This window comes from Macaca fascicularis, chromosome 14, assembly GCF_037993035.2.
Source record: "Macaca fascicularis isolate 582-1 chromosome 14, T2T-MFA8v1.1".
Classification (NCBI taxonomy): Eukaryota; Metazoa; Chordata; class Mammalia; order Primates; family Cercopithecidae; genus Macaca; species Macaca fascicularis.
This window is the reverse complement of record NC_088388.1, coordinates 74,817,521-74,842,708: the sequence shown is the minus strand read 5'-3', so window position 1 is coordinate 74,842,708 and position 25,188 is coordinate 74,817,521. Positions and strand designations below refer to the sequence as shown.

The window sequence follows — 25,188 nt, the reverse complement described above, 5'->3', positions numbered from 1 at the left end:
AAAGTAATTCACCATGACCAAGAGGGCTCTCCCCAGGAATGCAAAGTTGGGTTAACATTAAAAAATCAACCGGCTGGGCACAGTGGCTCACACCTGTAATCCCAGCACTTTGGGAGGCCAAGACGGGCGGATCACGAGGTCAGGAGATCGAGACCATCCTGGCTAACACAGTGAAACCCCGTCTCCACTAAAAAGACAATCAGCCGGGCGTGGTGGTGGGCGCCTGTAGTCCCAGCTACTCAGGAGGCTGAGACAGGAGAATGGCGTGAACCCGGGAGGCGGAGCTTGCAGTGAGCTGAGATCGTGCCACTGCACACCAACCTGGGAGACAGAGCAAGACTCCATCTCAAAAAAAAAAAAAAAAAAAAAAAAAAAAAAAAATCAACCAATGTATTTCACCATAATACCAGAAGACAAAAAACATACATTTATCTAAACAGATACGGGAAAGGAATTTGACAAAATCTGAAACAAACTGTGCGTGATGGTACACGCCTATAATCCCAGCTACTCGGGAGGCTCAGGTGAGAGGACCACATGAGGCCAGGAGTTCAAGAGCAGTCCGGGCAACATAGTGAGATCTCACCTTGAAACAAACAAAAAAATTATAAAACGTAAGTAAAAATTCAAAATGACAACAGCAGAAATTTCATAAATATAATTAAATGCCAAAAAACGTTAGGCATTCATGTAATGTGAGAAGATGCCAAATTTTTGAAAGTCACCAAGTATGAACCCAATTTCTTATAACACAGTTAATCACACATGGTCTTGGAAGGTAATCCGATTTCTTTCAACATCAAATATGCCTTCTTGTTGAATTTTTACTTAGGTTAAAATGAAAATGATTTCTTAAATATTGGAAATGGATGGGTTGGAATACAATGGCCATGGGCCAAATTGAAAAGTAAATGAGTAAAAGACAAATAGTAAAGTTTTCTAATATGCTACAGGTAAACCTTAAAGTGACTCACTAACATGTAGATGGCATTATTCTCTAACATTCTCTAAAAGGAAACAAGTAAACCAAATTATCTGTCTCTATTGTCAAATGATTGTGGGAAAGCTGTTTCCCTTCTTTAAGCTTCATTTTACCGTCCTATTTTAAGAGGACATTATGCTAGATTCATTCTTAAATTCAACAAATACTTACTGAGCACCTACTGTGCGGCAAACACTTTTCTAGATGCTGGAAATACACCAATGTAAAAAGAAAAAAGAAGAAGAAAAAAAAAAGAGAGAGAGAGACAAAAATCCCTCGCCTTAAAGAGTTTAGAGAGATAGAAAAATATGCAAAATATGTATCATGGTAAATCATAATGAATATTACAGGGAACAATAGAGCAGGAAAAGGGACAGAATGTACTGAGGGGGCTATAGTTTTGAATGGGGTTATTAGGGAACTAGATGATTTCTAGGTTCATGTTCAGTTCAAAAATCCAGTGATTTTTCTTCTGTGTTGACTAGGCAGCATAAAAACACACAGTGAACCTCTGAACTTGACCTCTTTAAACTCACACATTCTGTTACCTTGCTCTGTGTCACCAATTATATTCTTTTAAAAACAGGATTAAAAATACATTTTTCCACACTGAGATAAAGCATATGCTGTCATTTAATGAAACAAGTATTTAACAGTCTTGCCTTGGGAGAGGAAAACAAAAATAAAACCTACCAATTTTCCCCAAAGGTTCTAAAAATCCAGCATTTTTATACACTACAGAAAGAATTAAAATCAGTGATTTTTCGTCACCCTTCAATAGTCTGAAATTTAGTCTTCTGCTGGGGCTAAGTTACAACAAGAGGTGGTTTAGCAGCATCTTTGAAATGGAAGATGCTTTTATAGACAAGGAAAGTCACGTGAATAATAAGAATTACTACTACACCTATTGCAGCTACCCTATTTTGTATGTTTGCTACCTGCCAAGTATAGCACTAGCTATAAAATCAGCAACTGTATACAGTTTGAACTAACATATTAATTTCAAATTCCATGAGAGGGAAGTTTCTGTAAGGTTAAGTGCATTGCTGCTTTTCTACACTTCTACTATATGATTATCTTGGGCAGATCTTCAAGGCAACAAAAAGCTTTCGTTTGGGGATGTAAAGGCCCTCTGCTAAGCTGAGACGGGTGTAAATGACAATAGGAAGATGCCTATCTGTGATAATGAGTTCACACAAACAAATATTTAAATAATTTTATCTAGAACTTAATTTGAAGATCTGAATTTTATTTTAAGTCCAATCCACAGCACAAAGTTCCTCAAAAGCTATTCATACCCAAATGGCTTTAAAAAAAAGCTCAGTTTATTAGCCATACCCACTACTGTGCTTACAAAAACACAATATTCATTACAAAATAGACATTTTTTCCACTCCACTAGGAAAAACAACTCAAAATTATATTAATATCTTCAATCTGCCCGTTTGGGTTAGGATTTCTGTTTCTTTAGAAATGGCTCCTTAATAAGAGTTTTCCCAAAAGAGATCACTGTCCACAAACCAGACTTATTTTGCTCAGTCCAAATACTTTTTAAATTCATCTTTTAAAAGTAGATTAGCTCCCATAGTTTATTTTTTTTCCTCCTGGCAGCTATTTTTCATTCACTATATAATTCATGTTCAGAGTTCACATTAATAAAACTGCCTGTTAATTATCTTCTAAGTAATTTTATGTAATATAAAGTTACATCTAGCAGAATAAAGCAGGCACTTTGCGTGTTACACTATTAGCAGATGGGAAAGTTTATTTCCAACATTTAAATGCCAATAGAACTCTCAGTAGAACATTAATAAGATAAAAACTATCTAAAGGGTTTTTTTAAATTAACCCTAGAAGAATATGATACTCTCCTTTAGAAAACAAGAAGTGTAAACAGGTAAATACATAAAAACCTACCAGCTCATTGCTTGTAGATGTGAGTCTTAGTTTTTCTTCAATTTCCTTCCCAATTTTCTGAACAGTTACCTGAGTCTGTTTAATTGCACACTGGGCTCTATGAAGCCTAGAAATATAAGTTATAGAAAAATGAAAATGAGTTGACAGTAAACTCAACAAAGAGCCTCAGATATAAATGACAAACCTTGAGGATACAAAGATTTAATAATGAACCCAATTTATTTAATTATCTAGCATATTCACAATGAAATAACAAGGAATACAATAAATCCTAAAACATTAAAGCTCTAAAACACCCTTTTTGTACCTGCCTGCCTGCCTCTGATGTATTGTCAGGTAAGATGAAGAACTCAAAGGAGTCGGGAAGAGCCCTGAGAAAGTAATATAGTAAAATCCTATCATTTTATAGATATGGAAACTGAGGCCCAGTGAAATTAAGTGGATTGCTAAAGTCACCGAGAGAGTATCACCGTTCTCAAAGGCGACTATTACTTCTAGGTATCCATAAAGAAAAAAGGAATTCACAGTAATCCCAGCTGAGAAGGTTGAATCAAAGCAGATAGCACTCTCAAAGAGATAAGAAAAAACCAAAAGATGATAGAAAAGACAAATAGGAGGAATTAAATACTTGGCCAGGTTCAAACTAGCAACTACATTTTCAGTAAGGTCTCTTTCAAGGAACAATGAAAATATTAAGAGCTATTTTTATTTTTAAGTTATGGTTTTGTGTTTTTGCTTCTTGGCCTCTTTATCTTTATTTTAATTTAATTTTATTTTGAGACAGGGTGTCACTCTGTCGCCCAGGCTGGAGTACAGTGGTGCAAACACGGCTTACTGCAGGCTTGACCTCCCAGGCTCCAGTGATTCTCCTACCTCAGGCCCCTAGATAGCTGGGACTACGGGCATACACAACCACGCCTGGCTAATTTTTGTATTTTTTGCAGAGACGAGGTTTCACCATGTTGCCCAGACTGGTCTCAAACTCTGTGTTCAAGCAATCTGCCCGCCTCTCAAAGTACTAGGATTACAGCACTATGCCACTGCGCCTGGTTTCTTTATCTTTAAATATAGCTCATGTATTTCTTATACATTTCCATACCAAATGGTCAAACTGTCTTTATTTGTAGATGACATAATTGTCATGTGGAAAATCATCAGAAATCTACAAAACAAACATTAAAATTAATAAGTTAATTTAGCAAGGTCATGGGATATAAGGTCAATATACAAAAAAAAAAAAAATGATATTTCCGTATGTAGGCATACCTCACTTTACTGCACTTTGCTTTATTGTGCTTCATAGATATTGCTTTAAAAAAATAAACAAATTGAAGGTTTTTGACAACCCTGAGTCAATCAAGTCTACTGGAGCCATTTTTCCAACAGCATGTACTCACTTCATGTCTCTGTCACATTTTGGTAATTCTCACAATATCTCAAACTTTATCATTACTATTATATCTGTTATGGTGATCTGTGATCAGTGATCTTTGGTGTTGCTATTATAATTATTTTGGAGCACCATGAGCTGCACCCATATAAGATAGTGAACTTTCTTGATAAATGTTGTGTGTTCTGACTGCTCCACTAATTGGCCATTCCCAGTCTCTCTTCCTTGCCTTGGGCCTCCATATTCCCTGAGACACAACAATAATGAAATTGGGTCAAGCCTTACAGTGGCCTCTAAGTGTTCAAGTGAAAAGAACAGTCCTACATCTCTCACTTTAAATCAAAAACTAGAAATGACAAAGCTTAGTGAGGAAGGGATGTGAAAAGCCAAGATAAGCCAAAAGCTAGGCCTCTTGCATGAAACAGTCAGCCAAGTTGTGAATGCAAAGGAAAAGTTCTTGAAGGAAATTAAAAGTGCTACTCCGGTGAACACGTGAATGATAAAGTAAAACAGCCTTATTGCTGATGCGGAAAGAGTTTTACTGGTCTGGATAGAAGATCAAACCAGCCACAACATTCTCTTAACCCAAAGCCTAATTCAGAGCAAGGACCTAACTCTCTTCAAATTTTTGAAGGCTGAGAGAGGTAAGGAAGCTGCAGAAGAAAAGTTGGAAGACAGCAGAGATTGGTTTATGAGGTTTAAGGAAAGAAGCCATCTCTAGAACATCGACGTGTAAGGTGAGGCAGGAAGTGCTAATGGAGAAGCTGCAATAAGTTACTCGGTAGCTCTAGCTAAGATCATCAGTGAAGGTGGTTATACTAAACAACAGGTTTTCAACATAGATGAAACAGTCTTCTGTTGAAAGAAGATGCCATCTAGGACTTTCATAGCTAGAGAGGAGAAGTCAATGCTTGGCTTCAAAGCTTCAAAGGACAGGCTGACTCTCTTATTAGGGGTTAATGTACCTGCTGATTTTAAGTTGAAGCTAATGCTCATTTACAACTCTGAAGATCCTGGGGCCCTTAAGAATTATGCTAAATCTACTCTGCCTGTGTTCTATAAATGGTACATCAAAGCCTGGATGACAGTGCATCTGTTTACAGCACGGTTTTATGAATATTTTAGGACTCTTGAGACCTAATGCTTAGAAAAAAAGATTTCTTTCAAAATATTACTGTTCATTGGCAATGCACCTGGTCACCCCAGAGTGCTGATGGGCATGTACAAGGAGATTAATGTTTTCATGTCTGCCAACACATTATCTATTCTGTAGCCCATGGATAAAGGAGGCATTCCAACTTTCAAGTATTATTATTTAAGAAATACATTCATAAGGCTAGAGTTTCCATAGATAATTCATTCTTCTAGTGGATCTGGGCAAAATCAATGGAAAACATTTTGGAAAGGATTCACCATTCTGAATGCCATTCAGAACATTCATGATTCATGGGAGTAGGTAAAAATATCAACATTAACAGGAGTTTGGAAGAAGCTGATTCCAGCCCTCATGGATGACTTTGAGGGGTTCAAGACTTCAGTGGCGGAAGTAACTGCAGATATGGTTTTAATAGCAAGAGAATTAGAATTATAAGTGGAGCCTGAAGGTATGACTGAATTGCTGTGATCTCATGATCAAACTTGATTGGATGAGGAGTTACTTTTTATAGTTGAGCAAGAAAAGTGGTTTTTTGAGATGGAATCTACTCCTGGTGAAGAAGCTATAAACACTGTTGAAATGACAACAAAAAATTTATATCATCATAAACTTAGCTGATAAAACAGTGGCAGGGTTTGAGGGGAAGGACTAACTCCAATTTTGAAAGAAGTTCTACTCTGGGTAAAATGTTATCAAACAGCATTGCATGATACAGAGAATCATGCATGAAAGAAGAATCAACTGATATGTCAAACTTCATGTTGTCTTATTTTAAGAAATTGTCACAGTCACTCCAACCTTCAGTAACTACCAATCTGATCAATCAGCAGCCATTGACATGGAGGCAAGATCCTCCACCAGCAAAAAGATATGGCTTGCTGAAGGTTCAGATGATCATTAGTATTTTCTAGCAATAAAAGATGTTTTAATTAAGGTATGTACATTGTTTTTAGACATAATGCTATTTCACACTTAATAGACTACAGCATAGTGTAAACATAACTTTTACATGCACTGGGAAACCAAGAAGTTCATGTGACTCGCTTTATTGCAATATTTGCTTTACTGCTTTGTTGCGATATTTGCTTTATTGGGGTAGCCTGGAACCAAATCCTCAGTATCTCCAAGGTATTCCTGTATTAGCCCCAAACAATTGAGATACGAAATTCTTAAATAATACTTTAATGACAGCATCAAAAAACATAAAATACTTAGGGATGAAATAAAAGATGTGCAAGACTCAACCCTGAAGTCACAAAACATTACTACAATAAAGAAGAACTAGTAAGTAAAAAATACATGTACATGGACTGGAAGATTCCATATTGTTAAAGATGTCAGCTTTTCCCAAATGGGTAAATAGCTTGAGACTCCCAATCACAGTCCCAAAGGATTTTGTTTTTGACAGAAATTAATAAGCTGATACTGTAATTTATATAGAAAAGCAAATAATCTAGAAGTGACAAACCAATCTTGAAATAGGCCAGATTTCAAGAGTTTCTATTAAGTTACATAATTAAGACAATATGGCATGGTCATGGAGATTAAAAAATAAATAGATCAATAGAAGAGAATAAAGTGCACCATAATACTCCTACACATATACAGCAAATTAATTTTTGACAAAGGAATCAAGGCAAATCAGTGCAGAAAACAAAGTTTTTTAAACAAAGGTGCTATGGAACACTGAATAAGCATAGAGAAAAATCAATCTCATCTCCTATTTCATACACACAAAAATTAATTTAAAGAGGATCACAGTAAATATAAAAGCTGAAATCATAATACTTATGGCCAAAAATATAGGACTATCTCTTGTCTACTAGGTAGACAAATATTCAGTAGAGAAGACATAAAAAGAATTAATCATAAAATTAAAAAGGAATAAACTAGACTTTAAAAAAATGAGAAATACCTGTTAATCTTAACAAAGCTGCCATTAGGAAAATAAAACAGTCCATAGACTGGGAGGAAATATTTGCAAAGCACCTATCTGACTATAAAGAATTCTTATAAATCAGTAATCAAGACAGTCAATTAAAAATGGACAAAAGAGTGAAATAAACACATCACAAAAAAGATACAAGAATGGCCAATAAGCATAGGAAAAGTCACTCAAAGTCTTAGTCATCAGGGAAATGCACATTAAAATCATAATGAGGTGCCATTTCACACCTGTTAGAATAGATAAAATTAAAATGACAACACTAAATGCTGGCAAGGATGTGGAACAGCTAAAACTTGCATGCGTTGCTGGCAAAAATGTATCAGGCCGGTGCAAAAGTAACTACAGTTCTTGCAATTATTTTAAATTTAAATTTAAATTGCAAGAACCCACGAGATCAGGAGATCAAGACCATCCTGGCCAACATGGTGAAACCCCATCTCTACGAAAATCCAAAAAGTTAGCCAGGCATGGTGGCACACGCCTGTGGTCCCAGCTACTTGGGAGGCTGAGGCAAGGGAATCGCTTGAACCCGGGAAGCAGCGGTTGCAGTGAGCTGAGATCGTGCCATTGTACTCCAGCCTGGCGACAGAGCAAGATTCCGTTTCAAAAAAAAAAGGAGGGGGGGGGGGCCAAGAACTGCAATTACTTTTGCACCAGCCTAATAAAGTAACAGTGCCTTTTTTAGAAAGTATTAGTTATTAAGTTAAACATACATTTAACCTAAGGCCCAGCAATTCTACTCCTAGGTATTTACCCAAGAAAAATAAAAAACATGTCTACAAGAAGCTTTGTATAAGAATGTTCATAGAAAACAATCCAAATGTCTATCAAAGAGAAGAATTGACAGTTGAGCTATATTCACACAATGAAAATCTACTTAGCAATAAAAAGGAACACACCACTGGTACATACAACAATATGGATGGATCTCAAAAACAATATGTTGAGTGAAAAAAGCCAGAAACAGAAAAGTCCATATTGTATAATTCCCTTTCCACAAAGTTCAAGAACAGGTAAAACCAACCTATGGTGACAAATCAAGAGTGGTTGGGACTGACATAGAGAGAAGAGGGAACAAAGCAACTATCTGAGGTGATGGAAATGTTCTAAGTCTTTATTTTTCTAGACGGGGTCTCACTTTGTCACCTAGGTTGGAGTGCACTGGCATGACCATAGTTCACTGCCCCCTCAAATTACTGGACTTAAGGGATCTTCCTGCCTCAGCCTTCCGAGTAGCTGGGACTACAGGAGCGTGCAACTGGGTCCAGCTAATTTTTTGTAGAGACAGAGTCTCACTATGCCCAGGCTTGTCTCAAACTCCTGGCCTCAAGCCATCCTTCCGCCTCAGCCTCCCAGAGTGTTGGGATTACAAGAGTGAGTCACTGCACCTGGCTTTGATGTCTTGATTAGGGTAAGGAGTACACCAAAACTCACAGATTTTATACTAAGATCTGTGCATTTCACTGTGTGTGAATTTTACCTCTGTTTTTAAAAGGTGGTCATCAATCCTAACCTGAAAGTCATCATATACATGAGAGGTTCATTTTCTTAGGCATTTGACGGTATTGCTACCTCTGCCAATATTATTATTATTATTATTACCGTAAACCCTAGAAATATTCATGATATATTCTGTACTTTTAGAAATTGCCTGACATTTATTGATGATTTCTTAAGTCATATAAAAAGGACCAACTCTCAACATAGCTATTTTGTTCATGAGACCAGGAATTCAACAAATCCCTCAGGGCTCCTAAGGAATCCAATAGAGGAGATTATACTCCATCCTGTTGCCTCATGGTCTGGGTGTGTTTGTGTGTTTAATCTACATTGACAGTAATACTCTCTTAAAAAGATAGCTCTACAGTAATTTTACATCCAGGTAAGGCCCTTTGTGATGTAGTCGCTGCTGACACATCCTGTCTCATTCCTGATTATTTTTCACCTTGTACCCTCATCTCCAGCAATGCTGAACTACTGGCAACTCTCCAAACATATCCTATCATTTCTTCCTGCTGTACCCCTTTGTGAGCTGTTCTATGTGCCTACAAGTTCTTCACATCCCTTAACAGATAACTAAATTCCTAATCCATTAAGAGGAAGCTCAAGCAACCTCTTCTTCAAAGGCCTTCCCTGACTATTACAGACAGGTATAGGCACTCCTTCCTCTGGAAATCTGCTACTTGTATATGGCACCACAATAAATACTATACAACCCTAGTTTACAGCAACTCTTTATTTCTTTGCCTATTTTACTAGATCTTTCTGGGGGTAAAATAAATTTCATCTTCTCATGTATATTCCAAATGCTAAGTACAGAATGTGGCACAAAGGAGGGACTCAAAATATATTTGCTGGCTTAATGTCTAATGTCTGAACATAAAAGCACAGTTCCAAAATTTGATATTTTTGACATCAGTGGGAGATTAATTGGAAGATCAATGCGGGAGTTTCCTATATTTGTAACTTCAAAATAGTGTATCAAAATAAAAATCACATAGAGACTACTCATTCAAGTAAGGAAACAGCAATTTTTACTAAAAATGTTATCAGAATTCTAAAAATGATAGGCATCATCAACCCAGAGAAGAAATCAACAAAATAGCCTGTTACTTTAAAAGTAGGAAAGTGCTGTCTAAAACTTCACTGGTACTATGCAAACAACCTTGTCAAATGGTAAAGACTTCAAAAATAAAAATGATTCATGACCATAATTAATGTATGACTTCAACTATTTGGCTCTCACTGCCCCAGACGCTTTCTGATCTTACCTTAGGGGCTTAAAACACACAGACAGAGTCACATTTCCTCCAATCTTCAGTGTTATCCAAATAGACTTTCAGAGCCCCTGCTACATCACGACAGAGCTAATAACATCCCCCTTTCAAACCCAACAGGAGAATAAAAGTTTGAAGTATTTAGACTTTGAAAAATAACATGGGACATCCTGATTCCCCTGGGGATAAAGAGGTGAAGGACTAACTAAAAAAGAAACAACTGCTTTACCTCCAAACTGGTTGGCCAATTTCGGAGGAATGTTGCTTGATTTTGCAAACTATCAAAAGAATCTATAAAGAAAGAAATATATATCATGTAGTAATATGGGTGAGTGGTCAGTATCAACACTAACACCCTCAAGCTGAAATAAAACTCGTCATCACTGCTGTTGGGAAGGAGAGATCAAGTAGCTATCTGATAGGTATTCTGGTGATAGGAAACAGATGCATTCCTATTTTTTAATATGATTTGAGGTAATAAATTGAAACTGGACTAAAAAAGTGCTTTGAGGCTATGTATTTCTATGAATGTGAAGATACACTGAATAAAAAAAATATGTCAAGTAAATTATTAACAAAGGTTAACTGAGACCATGTCAATGAGATATTAAAAACAATCTCACTGAAGGAGAAGTTCTAAGATAGTATTGATCATATCACATCAGAAACCCTGCATTCAAGTTTAAGACAAAGAATGACAAATTTGAATACCTACAAAGGCAGTGAAGTATAGTTCCCTATGGCTTGCAGAGAGAGATAAAAAGGGAGAAGAAACACAGGAAAGAGAGGCATCTAGGAAACAAATCAATACCTTATCATTAATGGTTTTGTATTTCATATGAAGGTGCTTAGATTTTTATTCTGAAGGCATTAGAAAACAATTAAAAAGTTTTAAGCTGGGAAAGATTTAACTACATTTGCACTTTAGAAAGGTATTTCTTCTTGTAATAAGGTGAATGGCACACAGAGAAAAGAGACTGCAAACAGGAAGGTTAGTGTGAGGTTATTCCAACAGTCCATGTAACAAATGGCTCTGTCCTAAATTAAAATAGTGACAGGGAAGATGGTGTAGATGTGAAAAGTGAGAGAGAAGAGAGATAAAGAATGATGCTCGAAAACAAATTACCAGCATAAACATGAAAGACAAGACATCACTACAGATCCTTCAGAGAGTTAAAAGGAATTAAGGAGAAATGATGAGCAACTCTATGCCAATAAATTAAACCTAAATGAAATAGTCAAACTGTTTAAAATCCACAAATTTCCAAAACAAACAAAAGAAACAGAAAATCTAAAGAACCACTATCTGTTAAATAAATTAAATTTGTAATTAAAAATCTTCTCACATAGGAAACTCTAGGCTCAGATAGCTTCACTGGTAAAATGCCAGTAGTATCAAAAATCTTTCCAAGAAGAAGAGGGGATGCTTTCAGTTTGTTTCATGAGGTTAACATAACCCTGATACCAAAACATGACACGAACAACACTATAGGAAAAAAAAATTATAGACCAATTATTACACATGAACATAAATGCAAAAATCATTAACAAAATGTTAGCAAATCAACTCTAGTAATATATGAAAAGGACAAAGCAATTGGATCAAGTGGGTTTATCTCAGTAGGTTATACCATTCTGTTACTGACTGATTTTCAAATACTATACAAGGTTGGTACAATATTTGAAAATCAATCAATGACAGAATGAAGAAAAATGATCATATGATTATCTTAAAAGATTCAAAAAAAAAAAAGAAGCATTTGATACAATTTAATACCTGTTACTGGTTAAAAATTTTTTAAAACCCCCAACAAACTAGGAGGAAAGGGGAGCTTCCTCAATCTGCTAAAGGGTTTATAGAAAAAAATCTACAGCTAATCTTATACTCACAATAAAAAAAAAAGGCAAAAATATCCACTTTCATCACTCTATTCCACACGTACTCAAGGTCCAAACCATTATAATAATGCATTTTAAAAGTAAATAAAAGCCATAGGTATAGGAAAGGAAGAAGCAAATCTACTTAAAGGTGCTATGACTGTGTATGTAGAAAAATCCAAAGAAATTTAAAATCCAACTACTAGAACTAATAAGTAAATTCCACAAATTGCAAGAGTTTAAATTAATATATTAAAAATCAATCAGTGTTTCTATATAATATCAATAAATAACTAGGAATAAATCTAAAGAAAGGTGTGAAAGACCTGTACACTGAAAACCATAAAACACTGCTGAGCTATTAAAGAATACTTAAATAAATGGAGACATACACCATTTCATGGATTGGAAGACGTGATATTATTAAGCAGTCAAGTCTCCCTAAATTGATCTAGATCCAAAGCAATCCCAATCAAAAACCCAAAAGGTTTTTTTTGTTTAATAGAAATTGGCAAACTGCTTCTAAACTTGATATCCAAATACAAAAGACCTAGAACAATAAGAAAATGTTGGAGGGGGCGGAGCAGGAAAAAGCTGGAGGGCTTACACTACTAGATTTTATGACCTATCATAAAGCTACAGTAAGTAAGGCAGCAATAGTCACATAGAACTAAACAAATAGATCAATGAAATATAATTCAGGGCTGGGTGCGGTGGCTCATGCCTATAATCCCAGAACTTTGAGAGGCCAAGGTGGGTGGATCACCTGAGCTTGGGAGTTCAAGACCAGCCTGACCAACATTGAGAAACCCTGTGTCTACTAAAAATACAAAATTAGCTGGGCATGGAGGCACATGTCTGTAATCCCAGCTACTCGGGAGGCTGAGGCAGAAGAATTGCTTGAACCTGGGAGGCAGAGGTTGTGGTGAGCCAAGATCGCACCATTGCACTCCAGCCTGGGCAACAAGAGCGAAACTCTGTCTCCAAAAAAAAAAAAAAAAAATATATATATATATATATATATATATATAAATTCAGATTATAGAAAGAATCATTGATACATACTCAATTTTTTGATAAGGAAAAGAAAACTTTGTCAACAAATGGCAGTGAAATAAGTTAATACGCATATAGGAAATAAATGAACCTTAACCTGCACCTCACCTCATACACACAGATTAATTTGAGATGGATTAGGGACCTAAATGTAAAAGCTAAGATTACAGTGCTTCTGAAATAACACATAGGAAAATATATTCAAGAACTTGAACTAGGCAAAAATTTCCTTAGGGCACTATTGAGAAAATGAGAAAACATCAAGTCATGACAGAAAAAACACTCAGGGTGTGTGTGTGTGTGTGTGTGTGTGTGTGTGTGTGTGTGTGTACACCTGACAAAGGACTTCTATCCAAAATACGTAAAGAATTCCTACATAAAAATAAAAATATAAACAACCCAATAAATCAGAATAGGCAAAATATTTGAACAAACACTTCAAAAAATGAGATATAAGAATGAGCTATTAGCACATGAAATGGTACAAATATCTTTAGTCACTGTAAAATTAAAAATCAAAATCAAAATGATACACTACTACAAGCCCTATTATAATGGCTAGAACTTAGAAAACTGACAATACCAAATGATGGCAAGAGGTAGAGCAACTGGAACTTTCCAACATTGCTGGAGGGACTGTACAAATATATAACTACTTTGGAAACCTGTGTGGCAATACCTAACAAGTTAAATATGCACCTCTTGTATAAGCCAACAGTTTCACCCTCAGGTATAATGTGGGCTGGGTGCGGTGGCTCACGCCTGTAACCCCAACACCGTGGGAAGCTGAGGTGGGAGAAATCACCTGATGTCAGGAGTCTGAGATCAGCCCTAGGAATCCAGCAAGACCCCGTCACTAAAAAAATTAAATTAGCCAAGCATGGTGGTGCGCACCCATTCCCAGCTACGTGGGAGGCTGAAGGGAGAATCCCTGGAGTTCAGGAGCTTGAGGTTACAATGAGCTATGACTGCACTACTGCACTCCAAGCCTGGTGACAGATTGAGTCCCTGTCTCTAAAATATCAAATAAATAAATAAATAAAGAGAAAGCACATGACCACAAAAAAACTTGTGTAAGGTGTTCCTATTGGCTTTATTTATAATAGCCAAAAAGTAGAAACAATCCAAATATCCATCAACAGAATAATGAATAAGCAAACTGTAGTATATTCATAGAAGGAAATACCACTTCACCAATAAAAAGGAATACACTACTAATCTATACAACAATATGGATAAATTCCAAAAACTGTAAGTTAAACAAAAGGAGCCAGAAACCAAAAGAGTGCCCTGTATGACTCCACTTACAAGAAGTTCAAAAACAGGGAAAACTAATAAATGATGAGGCAGTAAGAAAAGTGTCCCAGGATGGGAATGAGGGTGTCAGAACGCTGGCAAATGAGGGAACATTCTGGATAATGAAAATATTCTATACCTTGATTTACCGATGACAATACAGGTATGTATATTTATTAAAATTCATCAAACTGTGTGTGTGTGTGTGTGTGTATGTGTGTATATATATATATCTGTATTTTATTGTATATAAATTATACTGCCAAAGAAAAAGAAAAGAATGTTTGCTGGTGTATGGCTTGGGGAACCAGAAAAATGGCAATGCTATTTACTGCAATGTAGAACACAGGAGGAGCAGTTCGAGAAGAAAGTTCTATTTACAGTTGGAGGTGCCTGTGTAACATCCAAGAGGATGTGCTGAATATGAGTTGAATATAAAGATCTGTTGCTCAGGAGACAGATCTTGGCCAGAGATAAAAATGTGGCAATCATTAGCACACAGATGGTTATGAACGCTATGAAAGTGAATGAGATCACCCTGAAGACTGTGTGAATGAGAGTAAACAGGACCTAGAACAGAAACCAGAGGAACATCAATATTTAAGAAATTGGGGAGAAAAAAGTTCTGCAAAAAATTCTGAACTAGAATATCCAGGGAGAAGTAGAAGGACAGCTCAGAGAGCTGGTATGACAGCAGTTAAAGGAACAGCACATCTCGAGGGAGGAATGACCAGTGTCACAAAAATCAAGTAACCTAAGGCCTAGACAGTTTCTACATATTTAGCAGCAAGGACTTAATTAAAGCCATTTCAAATCCGTTCACCTCACCCCAGATCCACTGCCACCTAGCCAATAGCCCTAACTGATTTCTTAGCTTCAACTCTTATTCTTCTCAATTTTATTCTGTACTTAGTACCAAAGAACCCCTGTTCTTCATTTGCTCAGTTACTAATTGTAGTTTATCTTCCCCAACAGCATCCAGAATGACTGCCTTATACACATCTAAAACTGTATTTCCTTAGAGACAGCTAGAAATATCACAATCCACAAACTTACAATTTCAAAGATTCATGCTAATGCATCTAGTACCTCACCACTTTATCTTTCTTCTTCTCTAATGGACACTAACCTTTTAGATACTCTAGGCCCTCTAATAGCTAGTGTGTGGTTGCACACACAGTTCCTTTCATTATGTATCTATGGGTAATTAACATACGTGTACTTCTAGTCATGTTGATAACATCTTCCATCGATGATAAAAGGATTTTTCTGGTGTCTGAAAGGCGTGATCTACATTTTTCCACACTAAATGCATTGTCCATTTTTTAAATAATTCTATTCAAATAAATCCACCTATTCAAATAAATTTTATCAAATAAATCTGCTCCATGAATCACTGCAGTGCTCCGGAACTGACATCACAGTATACTAGTGCTGCCTTTTCCCTCACTCATACTTCCTGTGTTCGCTCACCTAAACCTATTGATTCTTCTTTCCCAATGCGCTTATCCACATAATTTCCTTCTCATCACTCCCACTGTAAGCACCCTGGTTCAGCATTAATAAAAGGCCTTCCTTACTAATCTCTGCCCTCTTCAACCCATCTGCAACACTGCCATCAGAATGCTCTCCTAAAACACAGATTTCAATAGTGTCCTTCAAAAAATCAAAACAATGACGTAAGAGGTATGGAGATCTTTTAAGTCTTAGTGTATCAATAATTAGAATGACTACAGGCAAATTTGGGCTCTTTATACAAAAGAAAAAAACCACCATGTACTCGCACCAAATAATCACAGATTCTAAAAAACGTATGATTAGATGTTATTCTTTGCTTGAAAACAGCCCAGGGCTATTTAAATAAACATTAAACTCTGTTGTTTTAGTCTGGCAATTCAAAGTCCAATGAAATCGAGCTCAGGCATAATAGTATTAATATTTACCAGAAACCTGAGGCCTAATACAGTGCCTGGCACATAGAATATATTTATTTAATAATTCGTTGGTGAATGAATACACATTTATTTAGTGCTGGCTATGTGCCAGGCACTAAGCTAAAAACTTGAAATGGATATTTCATTTAATTCTCACAAAAATCCATAGATGTAAATATTCCCATTCTACCTGTGAGAAAATCGAAGCTGGTAAGTGGCAGAATCAGTAATTAAACCCAGGTTTCTTTAACTCCAAAGCCTGTGGTCTTCACTGCTTCCTGATTTCCCACCCACAAACCCATCGTTCCCAAGCTAATCTTGTCACCATCTCCCCACAAACCTTGGCATCAGTAACACCTTACATGTTAAATAATTTTAGTTTCCAAAGTGCTTTTTCACAGATACATTATTTAGGTTAAACCTTCCAAATATGTGTGTCCAAGCTCAGTATTCCTACCCTTATATATCAGTTGCTGTGTGCTTTTCTCTTCCATTATTCTACGATTCCATTCACAATATAACTTGTATCTCAACTAAATCTGCTGCTGCATTCTATCCCACTATCTTTGGGGTAGGCAGAATTCTAAAATGTCACCCCAAGATTCCCATTCTCTGCATAATCCCCTCCTCTTGGTTATTAGCAGGACTTGTGAACACCATAGGATATTACTCCCAGAAATGTTCCTTTACAAGGTGAAGGAATTGGGGGGCTATAATTAAGGTCACATATCAGTTCACTTTGAGTTAACCAAAAGGGAGATGAGCTGGCTGTTACAGGCTGAACTGTATCCCTCCATCCCCCGTCCCAAATTCATGTTGAAATGTCCTAATTCCTAATGTGACTATATTTGGAAACAGGACTTTCAGAAGGTAATTAAAGTTAATGAGGTCACAGGGAGGCCTTAAAAGAACAGGAAGAGAAAAAGATCTCTCCCTCTCCACATGCATGCAAGAAGGAAAGGCTATGTGAAGTCACAACAGGCAGGTGGTCATCTGTAAGCTAGGGAGAGAGCCCTCACCAGAAACTGAACCGTGCTGGCACCTTGATCTCAGACTTCTAGCCTTCAGATCTCTGAGAAAATAAATGTCTGTTGTTAAAACCACCCAGACTGGTATTTTGTTGTGGCAGTCCAAGCTGACTAATACAGAGGATAGGTCTGCTCTAACCAGGTAAGCACTAAAAAAGGGACTGGCCCTTCCTGAAAGAAGAGATTTGAAGCACGAGAGGGCCTATAAAGTGGGCCACGTGGCAAGAAACTGCAGGTGGCCTCTATGGGACTGACAGCGGCCCTCAGACCACTATCAGCAAGAGAACAAGAGGCTGAGTCCCATAAACCACAAGGAAGTGAACTCTGCCAAAAAACCATGGAAGCTTAAGTAAGGACCCTGAGCTCCAGAAAGGAACACAGCACAGCTGACACTGATTTCAGCCACATGAGACCATAAGCACAGAACCAAGTCAGCTGTTCCCAAATTTCCGGCCTAAAGAAGAAACTATGAGACAATAAAACAGGTATTATTTTAAGCCACTAAATTTGTGGTAATTTATTATCCAGCAATCAAAAACTAATACATTCTTTCAATCCAAATATTAATTATCTTTCTTTCAAAGTCATCTCTTCATGATTCCATTTACTGAGCACATTATCACATTAGTCAAAATAACACCTGCACATTATAAATCTTTAGCCTAATTCCTTATCTAATGATGGTTAACGTATCTTTAAATTTATTCATTCATCCTGTCTTCACATTGAGCACTTTCTATGTTGCTAATACTGAGTCTAGTGTTAAGAGAAAAAAACATTGCAGACAGTCTATGCTCTCTAGAAATATACCACTTATTTACATATTCATGCAATAAACACTTATTAAAGGCCTAAATGTTCACCATTCCCTCTGTTAGGTAATAAAAATACAGAGATCACAGCATTATCTTCACAATGCTCAAACTTTGTAGAGAAATTTGTTTGTAAACAATCATAATAGCATTATACAGGCTACCGTACAGGCATGTATCGGGTAAGGGCTGAACATAAAAAAGGAGCATCTATTCTGGGGTGGGGTCGAGTGGAAGCAAAAGTCTTCTTGGAGGGGGTAAACACTGAGCCAACATTAGAAGGAAAAGTAGGAATCAGCTTGATAAAAAGGGAGAAAGATATTCCAGACAAAAGCAAAAACAAGTACAAAAAAAAGGTAGCCTAACATTTTCAGGAACTGTACGCAGCTTAGAAAGGCTGGAGCACAAGGTCCTATGGGAGAGGATGGCAAGAGATGAGGTAAAAAGGCAGGCAGAGGTCAGATTATGAAAACCTGGTATATTAGGCTAAGGAGCTTTACTCTTAAGGCAAATAAATAAGCTTTAAACTTATTTGGAGGCCTGACCAAGAGATGTCATGTATGTGGGCTGCAATGCAAAAAGACTAGGCACCTCTAGGTACAAAATAGACCCACAAATTCATTTTGGAAGAGGAAGAACTCAAGTAGGAGTCCGGGAATAGTTAATATTTGGTAAGGGTGGTGGTCTCCCTCAACAGCACTGGGAGCATGCTCCATCTAGACTTCATATCATGCTGTAATCATTTGTTTTCTGGCTTTCTCCAGCAGTGGATTCTACACTCCTTGAAAACCTAGGCCTATACTTTAGTACTGTTGTGCTCCTGAGCTTCCCTGTAGTACTTTGCATATACAGGTCTTCAGTAACAGACTGTATTAAGATTACTCCCTTTCCTTCCTCAGAAATATGAAGGGGCACATCTCACCCTTCTCTTAACCCCCCAGAGCACAACAGACGCCCAATGAATTAAAAATGATTATTTTAAGATTTCTCCGATTCTATGTTTCTCAGATTCTATGCAATATTCAGTGCAATTTATTCAGCGATAATTTCTGTTTTCTTAGATGTATATCAAGAATAGAAAAACTCCTGGGAAACTGCCTTGAGAACATTTTTTAATGTTTGTAAACCAGAAAAGATTGATCATTTCTCATTGTAGATACTACATGTCCATCAATTTAATAATCCAATATTTTCTGGCAGTCATATCTCACTGATTATTAATATTGACTTGACTACTGACTAAAGGTTCTGTAACTTTTTTTACTCAGACTGTTGCCCATATGTCAAGCCTCCCTCTTCTCATACAGTTGGTTTTAGGACTCAAGTATAAGACTATATATTCTTTTCACAATTAAACTCCATCTTAAAATTTAAGATGAGCTGAATATAATTCTCTCTTTCCAGTCCCAAGAGATCTTATTTACTAATTCTGTTATGCAATAATCACCATCTCTATAAGTACCACGTTACCACTGCATTAGCTTAGTCAATTTTCTATATTTTTGTTCAAAGGCTTAGACTGTGGTATTCTCAAGAGGAAAAACCATGTCTCCCTTGATCACCACTGTATACCCAGCATATTGCATAGTTTCCAGCATGCAGTACTGAATAAACATTTGAATAAGCAGGTAAGTAATCAAATGAATGGACATGTTGAAAAAGACCAGGTCAAAAACAGAGCCCTATGCCATGCATTTAAAAATTTCCCTTTAGATAGCAAGTCATCAAATAGTTACCAATCGACCTATCTTTTCTGTCATTTAGCTTACACTTCTTCATCTTGCTCCCAAAGCTATCCTGACATACCTTATCCAACATATCACTGAGGTTATCTGTATCTTCAAATCTAAGTACCCTTGCAAAATGGATACATTAGTCTGAGATAACTTGTTCCTGGGAAAGGCTCACTAAAGGAGGCAGGATTTAAGCTCCAATATGAAGGAAGGGTAGCTAAGACTCATAGCTGTATGCAAGGGAATTGCTGTTTAGGGTATTGGGAATAGCTTTTCATAGTCATTAAGGAAGCAGAGTGCATTACATGTTCAGAACAGAAAAGTAGGTTGTGTGCTATAAAACAAAGAGGGCACAAGAGCAGTATCATGAGAGGCAGGCTGGAAAGGTTGATCAGAGCTACAGTGCTGTAGATTTTAAATGTCTAATAAATTATCTGCATCTCTACAGCACCTACAGCAGTCTAAAGCACATGGGAATCACTCAAACACTTGTTGATGGATTTATTAAATATGATAGTTTCCCAAAAGACCAGGAGTCTACCCAAAGCCTGCTTCTACATTCCTCCGTCTAGACCATGCACATAGTTGGGAAGAACACAATCTCATGCTAATGGCATCAAATAAGACAATACTATCACTTATAAATACTTATAAAATTAACCTTCTTTCATGGAAAAGTAAATAGCATCGTGGGTGGGAAAGTCCTATTGAGGAGACTGTAGGTGGTGTGAAAGCATGTGATAATTAGTGCATCAAGTCTAACAAGGATATGCATACCCTCAAAAACTAACAACACTGATACAGCAACAGTTATAGAACAATAATCAACTCTTCGCATTTCCAATTTACATCTCAACTAACTCATTTCAGGCAAGAAGAACCACATTTGGCATAAGAGCAAGCTAAATCATTCCCAGATTTTTTCATAATACTATCCATGTGCATTTTAGCAAGTTTAATTTAAAATGTATTCATTATACAATAAACACACTTGAGGAAGTACACAGAAAAGCACTTCAGAATTAGAAACAATAAACAAAACAAACTACAGACATGGACAAGATTTTTACAATATAAAAGGAATATTACATACAACTTTAGGCCAATAAATTTTTTTAAAAAAACAGGAAAAGTGAATGATTTTCTAGCAAACTATAAATTATCAAATTGTCTCAATAAGAGGCTGAAACCCTGAATAGATCAATAACTACAAAGAAACTAAAAATGCTACCAAAGTGGGGGTGGGAGGGTGTAGGCCATGATGATTTTAGGGTGCTATAGTATAAATATTTGTCCCCACCCAAACTCATGTTGAAATTAATTGTCACAGTATTGGGAGGTGGGACCTTTTTTATCTTATTTTTTAGAGACAGGATCTTGCTCTGTTACCCAGATTGGAGTGCAGTGGTATGATATGCAGGTTATAGCTCACTGTAACCTCGAACTCCTGGGCTCACGTGAGCCTCCTGTCTCAGCCTCCCGAGTAGCTGGGACTATAGGTGCCCGCCACTGTGTCCAGTTGGCTCTTCCTTTTTCTAAATCTGTTTTAAGGCTCATAAACTAAGGATACTAAGTACCTTGCGTGCTATTTTATCCAGTAAGCATATGTACCATGAAGTTCAGCACTTGAATAAATTTATCTTGACACTAATTCTTCCACATGCTAAATCTTATTCAACTAGACAATTCACTTCTTGTCTTCTTCCTTTGTATCCTCTCCTGTATTGCGTCTGATAAACAGCTGTACACTCGGCAAGCATTTAATACATACTTAACAATTGTGTAATTTTTAGATTGTAATTTAAATAGTACTTTTTAACTACTCAGGTTTCATCAGAACGGCATTTGAAAAAGAAATTATTAGACTTGTTTACATCTTAACAGAAAGCAGTGGTGAGCTGTGAAGAAAAAGCACGGATTTGTAAATCCCAGTGGAGATCCGAAAGAAAAGCCCCCATCACCATGTCTAAACAAGAGGCAAAAGCTTCCACCATGGACTTCAGGGACAAGAGAGAAAAAAATATACTTTATTCAAAGTCATTAGATAGGACAATAGTGAGGTTCACTGCAAGGTAAAAAATGACGACCAAGAAACATCCCAAGAAACTCAAAGAATCATACTATCAAAAAATACACAGAGCGCCAATGAATTTATTCAAGTTCCTCTTTGAAGGTCAGAAAATTGCTGATATTCACACTCCACAAGAACTTAGAATGGGATTATAAGATGGGATTGAAGTTTACCAGGAATAAATAGGGGGAAATTATTCAACAATTCAGATATTTTTTTCCCTTAACTATTTTTAAAAATAGTTCTTTTGCAATGTAGTATTCAAAACTGAATTATAATTGGCACCCCATCTCTTTAAAATGCATTGCATTTTTACTTTTAGTACTTGTTATTCATTATCATTTGTTTTCATTGCCCTGATCTTTTATGATCAAGCTTTAGCCCCTTTTGTATCATTCTCTCCTTTTTAAAAATTACATGGGTGCAGAGAGAGGCCTCCTTTTCCAGGATTCTGTACTTTCAGGCTTACAATCATAAGAGAGCCAATGCAAGAGTTCATAATGGCTTTCCACCTGGCCCTGAAGTTCTGCATCTAAAGTTCTCCTGGACTATGACTTTCACTGTAAGAGGAAGTTTTTCAGAGAACTCAACTGTGGAAACATGACATTTCCTTAATTTGATTCTGAAACTTTGTACCAAATGAAACAATATCAGGTTGGAGCGGGGGATGTCAGATATGGTGATACAGGTTGAACATCCCTAGCCTGAAAATCCAAAATTCAAAAATGCTCCAAAATTCAAAAATTTTTGAGCATAAACAAGTGGATCAACATTTCCTTCAAAGGAAATGCTCACTGGAGCATCTGGGATTTCAGACGCTCAACCAGTAAATATAATGCAAATATTCTAAAATTTAAAAAAAAAAAAGCGAGAAACTTCTAGTCCCAAGCAATTTGGCTAAGGGATGTTCAACCTGTAATAATGAGTAACTTTAAAGAAGGCTTTATAGAAAGGAAAATACATTTGAAGATTTCTAAATATCTTATAGTTTTAGAAAAGTTCTAATTTCCAGGGAAATTAATAATAAAGATATGGAGAGGTACAGACAACAACAAGAATCGGAACAGAAACAGTTGGTTTCATCCACATCCTTGGGTTTACACAGACTTTGAGTAGCTCATAAAAGCAAAGTTAGAAGGGCATTTTTATACAGTTTGCTCTCAAGTGTAAGTCAATGAACGACTATTTCCTTCACTGAGAAAATTTTGCTACAAAATATCAGCTGAACTCAACAATGTGCTTATTAAAGATATTACTGAAAACACTTTGGCACAACAGCCTCATTTTTTTTGCAGAATGGTAACAAACAGTTCAGACTGAGAGAAAATTTAATAATAAAGTCATAGGACTGTTTTTGAAGGCAGAATTTGTACAATTAATGATGTCTACTTGTGGAAATAAATCAGGCAATTTGATACATTTGAATTTCATAAATATAATAGATAGTATAATGTAGTGGTTAGGAAGGTAGGCTGTGGTGCCTGTGATGGTTCAAATCCCAGCTCAGTTGCTTATTAACCATTAATCAAAAATTCATCAGTAACTTGTGAAAATTACCTGACTTTTCTCTGTGCTTCATCTGCAAAATGGGGATAAAAATCGTACATTCTTCAAAGGTTTATTCTGATAAATACTTCAAAAGCATCTAGTTTTATCACTTGATAAGTACTCAAATATTAGCAGTGATTCTAATTAGTACTATCCCCTTGCAACTTACATATTTATTCCAGCAAGAATGCCACTGTCCAAAGCACTTGGGGAGTTCTCCATAAAACTTGTGGTACCATCACTGGATATCCTCTATAATGGCAAATCTCCACCTTTGCTAGAGGACTTGGTATTTTAGGAATCATTAAAATTAATCTGGGCTAAATTTTTGTGAATTACAAGGCAATCAAACAGGATAATGACCTTTTAAGTAGAACAGAAAATGTGACGATATAGTAAAGCATTTTTTTAAAATGTTATTAGTTCCAGAAATAACTAGAAAACTGACTATTATTTAAGGACACCTTTATAGTCAAAGGCCATGATAATGTTAGTACTAGGAGTTATTTTAGAAGTCTTTTAACTCAGTGCTCTCGTTTTAAATATGAAAATGAAACCACAGTTAAGATTCATTGACTTGTCCAATGTCTCAAAGCTATGCCAGTCAGAAAGCTAGGACTAAAAGGCCAAGTTTCTTAATTTCCAGTTGCCTTCTTACTCTACACCACACTGTCTTCTTGTCTTCTTTGTACCATTTGCCTGCTACGTTTAGAGCTATGCAAATAGCCTTATTACTGAAATTAGAAAGTTTAAAAGTTGCTGCCAGAAGTGGAAACATTTTCATGGAATCCCCTATTGCCAATACATGTGATTAAATTTGCTCATTTAAGTTTTTGGTATAGTGTTTCAGGATTGGCTTAACGAATTTCTCCATTTGGCCTACTATCTGAAGAAAATGAGCAAACACAGAATTCTTTCTGTATTGGCAGTTTTGTTGCAGTTTTAACTGGACACAAATCAAAATTACCACAGTGTCTCCAAAGGCAAGTTTCTACCAGCATACTAGTAATTACAATTATTGAAGTCTGTTCCAAAAAATAAAACACCACACTCTCCTTTTTCCTCCCTTTTCATTCCATTGGACCTCCAGTTCATTACCAGCTTCACACATTCTCAAATGCCTCCCAAGCCTTTGCATCACTGATAAGCAAAAAGCAATCTGAAGAGGGTGAAAACTTTAGACTATATGCTCATGAGGCTTCCTGAGTTACATAGGGTGTGTATGTGTGTGTGTGTATGTATACGTGTAAGTCTATGTATGCACATGCATAGGGGATTATACAAAGACACTGCTACAATGAAAAAGATATTCAATGGGAAGGCCAAAAGATATGGTTCAAAACTCAGTTCTACCAATTTAAGAGCTATGATTTAGAGGATATTATGTAACTCTAAGTTCTGAGTTCTCTATGGGAAGGAATCAGATCATATGAATCTAACTCCCATTCTACTCTGCCTGGCCCATAGTCAGCTTCCCATAAGACTGGTTCAAGTTTCAACAAGAACAAAGAGGACAAAAAAAATGATACAGAGGTAGCAAGGTATGGTCCACAACTTACACTACAGTGTAGAGAAAATTCATTTACCCCGAAGATACTAAAATGATCTTCAGGACATCAAAATGTTAAGAACCAGCAAAATTTATGCCACATCTGGCCAAAA

The 25,188-nt window shown here is 36.4% G+C and overlaps 1 protein-coding gene across 9 annotated transcripts in view; it reads right to left on the bottom strand.

Annotated features, from left to right (window-relative positions):
• UVRAG (UV radiation resistance associated) overlaps window positions 1-25,188 on the bottom strand; it is a 331,075-nt gene that overhangs the window by 176,500 nt on the left and 129,387 nt on the right. For all 9 annotated transcript variants that reach the window (XR_012423532.1, XR_012423530.1, XR_012423531.1 and 6 more), the window contains one exon: window positions 2,900-3,005. Coding sequence is in view for 6 of the 9 variants with exons in the window: in XM_065528736.2 (XP_065384808.1) it covers window positions 2,900-3,005 (106 nt within the window). In the remaining 3 variants the exon portion in view is untranslated. The remainder of the gene's footprint in view (window positions 1-2,899; window positions 3,006-25,188) is intronic.